This window comes from Echinococcus granulosus (genome assembly GCF_000524195.1).
Source record: "Echinococcus granulosus chromosome Unknown EG_S00065, whole genome shotgun sequence".
NCBI classification, from domain to species: Eukaryota; Metazoa; Platyhelminthes; class Cestoda; order Cyclophyllidea; family Taeniidae; genus Echinococcus; species Echinococcus granulosus.
The window spans coordinates 171,267-182,460 of NW_020170445.1; the positions used below are offsets into that span (position 1 = coordinate 171,267).

An 11,194-nucleotide genomic window follows, 5' to 3' on the forward strand; every position below is an offset into this window, starting at 1 on the left:
TTTCGTAAAAATTTTTCCCCTAAAGTAGGTAATACGATAGCGTTACGCGCGTCAGCAGAATGTGCTACTAATGTGCGGAAATTTGACGGCACAATATTAAAGAAATGAAGAAAAAAACTAAAAAAGGGGAACTAATTGGAAGGATGTGAAAGGGGTACAGATGCCAATCCTGCACCTTAAACACGACTGCCCCAATGGGACGTATTGCTAAGGAGGAAATAGAAAAGAAATTACTTTTACGAATTGAGAATGTATAGACCCTGTGTTTGAATAGATGAACAATGACACTATTTCTACAGCCCGGTGGATTCACATTCAAACGATTTTTGAAATCAAGCATATATTAAGACATTTCTGGTCAGAAACAGATGATATGCTGTCAGTAGTCAGGCTTGTCAAGAGGGCGACCTATTTGACAATGAATGTTGGTCTTCCGAGGAAGAGGAGGAAAAAAAAAGGCAGTCATTGCATTTGGTGAGAAAATCCGCGAATCTTCTAGCTACTCCTGCAGTCATGTGTGTTACCAAAAAAGATTTTATTATATGCATAGGTCAATACTGTAAGCCTGCCAAGCACTTTTCTTCTTTATTTAGAAAAATGGGCTTATCAAATAGCCACTATAGACTGAAAGGATGATAGCACTGCTTTTCCCAACAAGAAAAGTTGGAAAGAGTCAATCAGTCAAAGGAGAGAGCCCCTACCCCTTAGCCTCATACCACCTCCAAACCCACTCATGAGGAAACTTGTGCCTTATATTGGGGACAGGGATAGAGAAGGAAGGGAAAATAGAAAAATGACGACACTACCTGGTTGTCACCTTTCCTTCCCAGTCTTAGCCAATCATCACACAATCAAGTAAAAAGCAGAGAAGCCGTTTGGGAAATAGGGCTTTAAGGGATAACGCAGTTTCCAAAAAGGGGGATTGACAGGAAGGGCGGAAGGCAGCTTTGTTTATTTTGTAACATAACAGAAGAGAGGGAGGAGTCGCCAATCGGTACAGCAGCCTTCTTTCCTGTTGCATTTGCCGATCAGGCGGATGCTCCACTTTACCTAGAACCTTCTTTTTAAAGATGTCATGGCCATAGAAACCGGAATAATAGTGTTGCGCTTTGGCCAAAACCTTGATTTGTCATCAACTCAAAGAAGCCCGGGTAAGTCACCAGAATAGGTGGTAACAAGGCCAAAGCTCAATGTCAAGGGATGTTGATCTCAGAATTAATTTTATTAAAGCAGGATCAAGATATAGATCAAAGAGAAGGGTCTTGTCAATCTTGGTGGCATCAGCACACGCCGTTCGACAACGTTTGGCGCGTGGCTGTCATTTGGCCTGACCTCTCCCCCCATTAATCTCCCTCTTTTAGCCTTCTGTTTATTGCGTCAAAGGTTTGCCTCCATGCTGTAGTTATATTACACCAGACGCCGTGTGAGGTTATTAAACGGGCTACGTCGGCCATTAAATGTATTAGCAAAGAATCGGCTGTCATGTAGTGACATCGAATAGGCACCAACTTTTAAATAATCCACTTGGAGAGCGACTAATACTTTGAAGATTTTTCCCTTAGAGGGAAAACTAAACTTTTTTAGAGCAAAAGTTTGAGCCACTTCTTGACCAACAAATCAACAGAACTACTCCTGGCGACAAAGACCTCTCAAAAATCTGGAGGTGTAGTCCCAAAAAATGTTGTGACTAGCAAACTTTGAACATCAAACCTTTTTAAAAGGTACAGTCATGGAGTATGTTTGGAGGAGAAGTCCTGGAACCACACATCACCATAAAGCACTTCAACGCCCTTTTAAAAATAATCCTTCTCCTTAATATACAGGCCATAAGGCTCCAGCATACTCCTGCATTGGACTTAGAGCACGAAACCATTGATTAGAAAGCACAGACTCATACAAAAAGATAAGATACCTAACTAAACAACCTGCGACATCACCCGCCTCTCAAGCTGGTTGAGTTGTCCCCTTCTAGAGCGACACGAAATTTACTTGCGGCGGCTCCAATTAATGAATACATCGGGGGAGAATGCGCGATTATAGGAAGAATGGATGGATCAAGAGCGGACGAATTCACAGGAGATAAGTTGACTTAGGATGGATAGAGAGGTGAATGCATGGATACGAGATGGATGGGCGTGGGAAGAGTGGAAAATATTCCGAATTTTCTCAACGCCGAAGAATCTTGCATAGCATACGTCGAAACTTGATTTCTAAACTTAATTTTAAAAGGCCCGTGAAACCTAATGATAATGCGATTCGAGAAAAGCTACTGTTGGTGGAGGAAAATGCACCTTTGTCCGTTCCAGATTTTAACCTCTTCTTCAAATTCCAAAAAAGACTTGACTAAATAATTTTGTTGTTCTTTGGGCTAAAGTTCTTCCTCATATAAGTAAAAGCTAATCAATCCTTCCTCCTCCTCCGCCTATTTCGTTACGATGACCTCCATGTTTTGCAAATTTCATCCCTCATCCACGGAAAACATAGAGCTGGGGAGGATTAGGAAGACACGGGACTGATGACTGGGTCAGGATTGTAACCCCTCCTTCTCCCTCTCCCTTTTACTCCAGTGACTCACGTTCCCACGGTCAATCATAATCACCTTTAAAATTTGACCCAGCTTGATGGGTCACAGGCAGTAGATGATTTTCAGGCGCGTGAATGTTCTTAGGGTGGAACCATTAGCTGTGGTATTAGCCACAATGTCAGAAATAGGTTTTACACAAGGGCTCTTCTGTCAATTATTGCCCAGCCTCCTAGATGTAACACTCATCTACTTTTGAAACCTATCTCCATGGTTCTTTCAATGGCAGAAGTGATCTGTATCCCACACACACCTTTCACTCTTTATTCCGTTGATTTATGGTTCTTCAGGAGAGTCATACATACCTCTTCAACCAACAGAGCAGTGCTTCATACTCCTGGATGACACTTACTACTCACAACTTTCTCAGCAACCATACCTTAGAGATGATAACTCTAACAAAAGTAAGCATATACCATAATCTGAGACAACAAAGTAAGGGGCATGTTTTGAAAAGCAAAGTCAACATTTTTAAGACCATCTCATTCCATGTGCCGAGAGAAAACGCGCATACACCCGGTTTGGCAATCACCAAGAGTGACAAGGCGACAAAAGTGTGGGGATTTCTCACCACTAGAGGTGGATGCTTCAACCGAACTAACAACTTTTCGTCACCCAAGCAGTTCATAAATCTAACCGCAAAACTGGGGCAAAAAAGGGCGAAACAATTTCCACTCCGTTGGAATAGTTTTCCTTTTTTTTACAAAAATTGCAGAGAGGGAAATACTTAACATTTAGGTGAATTCAAGACCGGAGTTACCTGGAAGGGAAATGCTACAACACTACAAATAGATTAATCAAAAGTGAAAGCGTTGTCATCCACCTTGTCAAGCGATACAGTTGTCCAATTAATACGCATTTTTTTTCACCTTTGGATGAATACCTTCATTTGTTTGGTTATAGTACAAATTGAAGAGGAAAAAAATGGGAAGGTCTTAAAAAAAACTGCAAGGACAATCCCAATTTTTAAATTAGGTCTTCTTGATTATTTTCACCTACCTGGTTAATTTTATTTGGGTGATTGGCAGATATCATCAATCGATTCCGTGGCACCTCGATGGCATCTGAAAGGAGTTAATAGGTCAATAACAAAGTCTGGAAGTAACGATTTAGCCACAAATTAGTAAGCATTCCTCTTATTAAGAAATCAACCGTCCATCAAAAGTAGCATTTGACAGGTATCATTGGCAAGCCTTTTCACCTATGCATAAATCCTTTCTTTCGCTTCATTGAGACAAATTTTATAAAGAAAATGCTGTTTTTTTAAACTCTTTTTAAATAAAAACATTTTTCAGTAAGGATGAATTTTTTACTTATCCGGTCATTATCTAGGTGAGTGACAGGCATTAAATGATCGGACCCGTAAAACTTCGAGGGCATTGTGACACCTAGGCGTCTAAATGTAATTAGGATCTCAATGGAAAAGCACCATTCTGTGCTTATTTTTCTCCTTCTTCTAGAAGAGTGGTACTTTAAAACTATTTTAAACAAAGTCTTATAAATTCAGGAACAAAAAGACGATTCGTGGCATAGGTAAACTGCTTTTCATGCATCAATTAAACATGTATTAAAACAATTCATTTTATCGACGTGTAGCTGTTGCTGATTTTTTCACGAAATTTGTCTTCAGAAGTGAGTGGCGCAAATCAACAAGCGAGTACATCGTAACTCCCGGTTAAGGGGTTGGTAGGAGAGGAGGCGAGGGGAGACAAAAAAGAATACAAGAAGACGTGATAACCAACTCAAGGTGGCATAGAACTGCAGTGAGTGTCTCCTTTTACCCTCAATTCCAAGGTCAAGATACGGCATTTGCCGCCAAGGCAGGTAGCATATCAAATTACGCCCTCAAGTGCACGTCGACAAAAAAGTCCTTTTTTCTCATTTCACCGCTTCTCATCAAGCCACTTTTATCACACTCCGGCAGGGCAAACACTTTGGCAGTGCTAAAGAAAAGTAGTCCACTTTCTTTTTTAAGGAAAACTTATCCGAAAGGTTTGATATTTACATAAGCAACAAGTGCAAAGTATTCTTGTCTCCTTGTTAATTATCTAGCCTTGGTCACTATTGTTTTCGTTTCACTGGTAGTCCTTTCAAATGTCTCCTCTACTTTCCATACGACACTATGAAGATTGTCCAAAGCTGTCAATAAAAGTTGACATCCACCATGTAGAGGATAAGGATGTGGTGGTGTCGCTGCCTCTGTTCCCCAACCACAAGAAACAAATCTTCTCACGGGTGATTTGAGGCACAGAATGTTCTTCTGACTGATTCTTGCCTCCTTCTGGCCCATAATTAAGTCATTCCGAGTGGTGGACAGACCTTAGGCTTGCCTGTTTGGCCCCCAGGATCTTGTGGAGATGGTGTGACAAAGTAGGGAATGGTTAGTATGAGGATCAAGTAGAGGCTGGACCACAAAAGCTCCTTCTCATCACAAATCAGTCAGTCACCAGACAATCCAAAATGCAGTCTTCTCCGCAACATTGCAGGCACCAAAATCGTTCAGCCGCCACACCGGCTCTTCCTTCTCCGCTGACGTACGAGGGGAAAACCAGTTGATGCGTCATAAATCATTTTAGAGACTCTGGAGGCTATAAAAAACTAGACAACCTCGATATCATTCTCCATCGGATGCAGCCATCAGATCAATAGTGAAGAGAACAATGAAGGTTGGCACTCAGACAAACTATGGCATGCTTGGGTCAACTGTATACGCCATACAGGTCCTTACAACCTACAATCAACCTATGTAAGCACTAGGCATTGTATTTATTCTTCGCTGCCTTCTATTCTGCTCCACTTTTTCTCCAGCATACTTCAACAATGAGGCAAAGTGGAGCCGTCATATTGTACTTACCTTGAAAAACGAGCGTTCAAGATTTTGTCCTTCTTTTCTGTAAACATGTTGAAGTGGTATAAGAAAGGAATCCTCGAGCCACGATAATCCATCAGCGTTTGATATCCTCCCAGTCAGGCGCAAAAAAGGTCACCTGATGTAAGATTTTTTTCTCAGCTGCTTCAACGGCACACATTGCCCTCTTTTCGCCAAACATTTCGCATCGGAATAAAACAGTTTGATAATATATGTAAAAATTAGAAAGTTTCTTTTTGCGAACGCCTCCCTCCCTTCTCAAATACTGATAAATTGCCTTTTTCGGTCATTCGATAAACAGTGGGAGAAAAAATTCACAAAAAGGGATTATTCTGTATCGGGTTCAGCGTTATAAAGGTGTTGGGGAGTCGAGGTTATGGGTTTTTGGAGGCTGCCCCTTCCTCCACAGGAGTCAGCGGTGTCCACTCAGTCAGACGGTTCGCGTATCCTGACCGCTTCGTCCCAAATTGTGCATTTGAACGAATATGTTTTAAAATTCCTTCTTAAGAAAAAAAATTCTAAGTTAACTGCCTATATTTTACACTTGCTTTTGACAGGATCTTTTTGTGTTCCCCACCAAGCCTGAATAGCTGTCGGTTGTGTTCGTACATTTAAGTGGTATTTAGCTAGGTGGAGAGAATGCATTATGTTTATTTTGCAAATAAACTTATCCCTTTTTTATTTAACATCTTCCTAAATAGATTGATATTTATCAAAAAGATGTCAATGAAACTGAAAGCCTAATTTACCGAAAAATCGGGGTAAATAATGAGGGAAAAGCGGGGCAAATTTTTTGTGTAATGCTGAAAGACAACGTTAGAGGGCAGCAATGACGCCGTGATGGCGCTTTCAAAAGGTGAGGAATTTTAAAGCCTACATTATCAAATTAACCCTACTTCAAACAGGCAACGGGAGTGGGCTTTTGAGAGCACCGCCTGGGGTCCTGCCTTTCCTGCTATGAGGCAAATCAGGTTGTGATAGGGCAAAATCACTTCATCCATTAGTGCTGCGAAATGCACCAGTTTCCCAGACCTATAATGGTCTATGTGTGCGGCGTTTTTTGCCCTGTGATTTCTGTGGGAAGACCCATTGTACCCGCGCGTTTCTGTCGGTGTGGGGGGTAGAGAAGGTGGTAGGTGGTATGCACACACACACACGCACACACATAGGGAGGGAAATTTTTGTTTCCTCACCAGCTGTTACCGCTTGTCAAAGATAAAAACACATAGGATAACACACGGCCATAAATACACACACAAACACGTAGATATATACACACATTGAAGAATTCCTGCATGGCGCCAAGCCACACAAAGAGGCAGAGAGACATTAATACTCACCGCGGTAGGCGTCTATCCTAAAAATCAGTAAATTTGATCCTCATTTTTATTATTTCCTCCAAACTTGGTCGAGTTTTACCTCCCCATGGAACTGTTGGGTTATGGCGCCTCCGCGTTGGTGCTCAATCCGCATTATCGACTTGTAAACCAACAGCTGACCGAATATCGATCGGTCTTGGACAACCTCAAATCCACTCAGCTGGCGGAAAGTACAAGCAAAAAAGGAATCGCTTTCAAAACTTTACTCCTTTTTGTTGTTTGCATTATTATTTGCACAAAAATAAATGAAGTTTATGAATATTTTTGTTGACAAATATTATTTACTTTTTTGCATCGTAAGTGGAACAGGAGAGGTGAGCGGTGAAATTGACGCATAAAACGAAAAGTGAACTTATAGAAGGGCGCACACGTGCTTTGTCCTTATGGCTTCGTCGATTATGCGAAGTTATCAAAAGATATTTTTGAAACGCCTTAGAGGAAACAGTTAGCAAAAGAAGCAACTACACCACTTTTGTAGGCAGAAAGGGAAATTAAGTTAGGCTCCATTTCTTCAGCACTGAAACAAAGTGAGTGGTTTTTATTCCTGCGGTTAAAACTATGCCCAGAAGAAGAGAGAGTGGATGATGAATTGTCGTACATGAGGAGGTTTTGTCTTGCCATGTGCTTATCTTTTGTAATGCAGTCGTAAGGCAGTGCCAAAAAATTGCACCGTACTAATATGTGTCAGTATGCAAGTATTAACGCATCCTGGCCTGAGTAAAGGAAGCGTGAGTTTCAAAGAATTTTGTTGCAAGAGAGATTTAGATGAGCGAGTGTGCGAGTCCTCAAATATGTCCAAAATTTTGTAGTTTTAAATTACAAAGTTTGATTTTGATCCATTCCACTGAAGTGTAGTAATTAAAACGTGAACAAAGGTGGACCGGTTCAAAAAGCCAAGTTGGTCATACTGATTTCATTTCCGTGTTATAAGTACACAAATGAGAAGTGAATTATGCCAAAAGGAGGTAATGCCATCCAAGAGATAGATAAGGCAGAGCACGTGGTCCCTATATCTTGTGTCTACTTAAAAGTGCAAAGTAAAAAAGGTTAATTTTTTTTTAAAAGACTCAATTTAATTTGGCAAAACGCTGGTGAACAAAATGGTCAGAAAAACCACATTTATAATGATTCTTGGTCTGCGTAGTTCAGTGTGGTTATTTACAAAAGATTCTTGTTAAAATAGAGAAGTTAAATCATGAATTTTCGCCTTAGAATAGACGATTAGTAGTCTGCCGACAAAAAACCACCTTTATTAGAATCCCTAAAGCACAGTAAAAAAGTAGGGAAATTCCGTAGATAATCATTTACGAAATATAGGAATTCTCCTCGTTGTTCTTTATCAATAAATATATCCCCAATAAGAAGCATTCTAAATTAAGTTAGTTAAAGGCTAAAGGTTGATTTTATAGACCACGTATAAAAGAATTCCAATTTACATACAAAATGCACGTCAACGTGATGGTAAAATGATGATAAATTTGTTCGAGTATGCGTTCTTGCTCCTCAGGCTGTAAATTAACTGAAAACCAATTAATTTTTCAAATTAATTGTGCTCAGTAAATTAGTGTAAGCTATGTTAAAATCAAACGTCTGTTTCTTGCCACTCGTCTTTGCTCGTGTTTTAATTCATGATTGAATAGGAACAGACTTCAACTATCACCTGACCTTTGGGTTAGGCTTGATCGGCTCCTAGCAGGGTATTTGAAATGGCTCAAATGCGTGCGGTTGATGATGATTCTGATGCAAAAGAGCTGAAGTTTCAAAAAGGTATACTCTAACCTAACTCGAGCACCGTTTTAGAATTTGAGAATGCCGAAACCCTTATGATATCCGAAGTAAAGTTTCTCCTGGAACATAGGTGTTATCATGCTTCATCATTTACACGCCTCGAATAGGAAAAAGCAGAACGAAAGCAACCCCATTCATGAGTTGGAGCTATCCAACAATTTCACAAAGACTTACAACTACGCCACCCAATTTTCTAAATTTAATAATCGCGAAACAATCGAAAGCGTTAGGAAGTAAGACTGTCGTGTTCTTTTATCACTCTTGCCCAGCTTGCTTGTTCAAAAACATTTCCATAACTTTGAGCTTGCTGCAATCGCCAACCTTCTACCCGATACAGCAGAGGAGGCCAGAGTTCTAATCCCAAGCTTAGAGGGTCCACGTTTTCCAGAAGAAGAACTTCAACAAATCTTGGACGAAATCCAGTCCAAACGAAGTTTTCAATCCTGAGTTTGCATTGTAAAAATAATAGCTCCCCCCCATTGTACATGTTTTTCACTAAGATATAATGCTTTGTTTCGAGGGTGTTTTGGGGACATCTTGCGGAAAAACAGTTCTACTTAATGTAGAAAACTCTGGTGTAACCTTACTTTGGTGTCCCGTAAGTAGGGCCAACCTCTGAAAAGCCCGACACCCAAAACCGCCCAGATAAACTTCCCCAGAGTTCTTGCACCACACGATTGGGACTCGTCTTACCATCCGCTGACTAATGGCATTCAATGGCTCACTCCTTGGGCAGTTCTTTGAGCGTTGACACCCTTCACAAGTTTGGCTCGTAGTCTCGACGAAGGCAGCGCAGCAAATCTAAGTTCGTTTCAGGGTCTTTTCGGATTTCAGTACTTTAAAGCCCTCGAGAGGCGGAACCGGGGTTTCCCTCGCCGGTGCCGTCCGTTTGCATCCGAAGAAGAGGTGCACTTGATCTATGTAAACAGGCTCCTCCGCTGCCACCCACCTCATAAACAACAAGATATGAAGGAAGATGGTAAATGCCACATATTCTTCAAACACTTATTCGCATTCCACAGTAGTGGTGTTAGATCTGTGCTTGTTTGCAATTTCGGTAAAAGCATCAAAGACCTCGCAATAGTTGCGTGCATGTGCATTCAGTATTTGAATCCTGTGTTAGCATGCTGAAGCATTGCATCGGATTCCAGATAAAAACGTGATTTTTTGGGGGAGTCAGACATCCCAAGCACACCTACCCCGATTTCTAAATAGTTAAAGTGCTAATTCCCTGCCTTAAATCCACGTAAGGACTACTCGCCAGTCGATAGCAGAAGGAATCCAAAGCAGCTGTTACAAGTGAGCCTACCCTACCTGGAAGACCAACATGTCCAAGTGAAAGAATAGGCGATATTAGTTTGTTAAAATAGTTCTTTACTGCTAAAATAACAGACGAGACAGAAATGCACCCGACTAAACTATTTTTTGGTAAATAAACAATAGAGAAGATACACGGGAACCATTCGTTAACACAAGTTGGATTATTGAAGGAAGAAATACAGGTATTGAGAAACATGGTCTCCCACTTTGTAACTCTCAAGTAGAAATGGTGAATATAAGGAAAAAAATACAAAATCCAAAAAATGGCAATACACGACTACCAGGTTAAAAGTATTGCGCCCTCACATGTACCATCAAACGCAAAAGCGAGAAAATAAAGCAGAAAATGAGCCTAAAATTATAAAACTCTTTATTTGGCAGATAAAAGTCAGTCACCATCCTGCGAATTGAGAATTTCGCCAATATTCTTCTCGAGATCATCAATCCGGGTAGACATATCATCTAGTATAATTACCATGTCAAGTAAAAAAACCAGACATTCGATGAGAAACACACACAAAAAAGAGCACAGCTGTAAATGCTTAAAAGTATCGCAGTTGAAGCCTAAACGTACTCCCAAAAAAAAGGATATTTTTTTGCACGAGCTGATCACTCATTTCCTGAAACTTTTCTTGCATTTGCGTAATCATAGCTTGAATCTAGCGCATTGTAAGCAGAAGCAAACATTTACGGTTTTGGTTAACTCCTGTATGTTTTCCGGCTCATTATCACCACCGTTTACATCCTTTTGTGAAGTTGCCATCCGAAACTGCGCAAGAGTGCAGCCTAGAAAATTCGATATTTCACCAATAAGTGGAGAAACTATAACTTTTGGTACCGGTTTAGATACCCCTACACCAGGATAACTACACTAAAAATGCAAAACAATTAATAGATAACAAAAGTGTTTTATGCAGTAGTCAACGGCAGATAAAAAAACTCCGTAAAAGCCCAGCACCTCCATTCGAATTATAATCTTAGTCCTCCTGGCCGTCAAAACATTGATACACAAAAGAATAGCATAAAACAGGCTATTTTTAATGGCAGGCAACTTATTACTAAAATTTTGATGCAATTTGCTCTAACATATAGGCCGAGCCTTTATTGAGTACAACCATTCTTTAAACAGTCGGCAATAATACCCTTATACGAAAAGTCGTTTTATATTTTTGAATTCTTTAACACATTTTTCTGCTTAAAATGCCACAACATCCTTTGTTTCACTAGGTGAAGTGCGAGGGATTTACTTGAGTTGAA

General features: G+C 40.4%; 2 protein-coding genes across 2 annotated transcripts; one reads left to right on the forward strand and one right to left on the reverse strand. All coding sequences in view use genetic code 11, as the record gives it.

Moving 5' to 3' along the window:
• Window positions 1-3,782: 3,782 nt before the first annotated feature.
• Window positions 3,783-4,871, reverse strand: EGR_06881 (hypothetical protein; the record flags this gene model as incomplete). The annotated part of the gene is made up of 2 exons (XM_024496130.1): window positions 3,783-3,851; window positions 4,689-4,871. The coding sequence occupies 2 exons, from the start codon at window positions 4,869-4,871 to the stop codon at window positions 3,783-3,785; spliced, it is 252 nt and encodes an 83-aa protein (XP_024349442.1).
• Window positions 4,872-6,875: 2,004 nt separating this feature from the next.
• EGR_06882 (DNA-directed RNA polymerase II subunit RPB4) lies at window positions 6,876-9,064 on the forward strand (the record flags this gene model as incomplete). The annotated part of the gene is made up of 3 exons (XM_024496131.1): window positions 6,876-6,999; window positions 8,688-8,850; window positions 8,887-9,064. 3 exons carry the CDS (start codon window positions 6,876-6,878, stop codon window positions 9,062-9,064), a joined length of 465 nt encoding a protein of 154 aa, XP_024349443.1.
• Window positions 9,065-11,194: the final 2,130 nt, after the last annotated feature.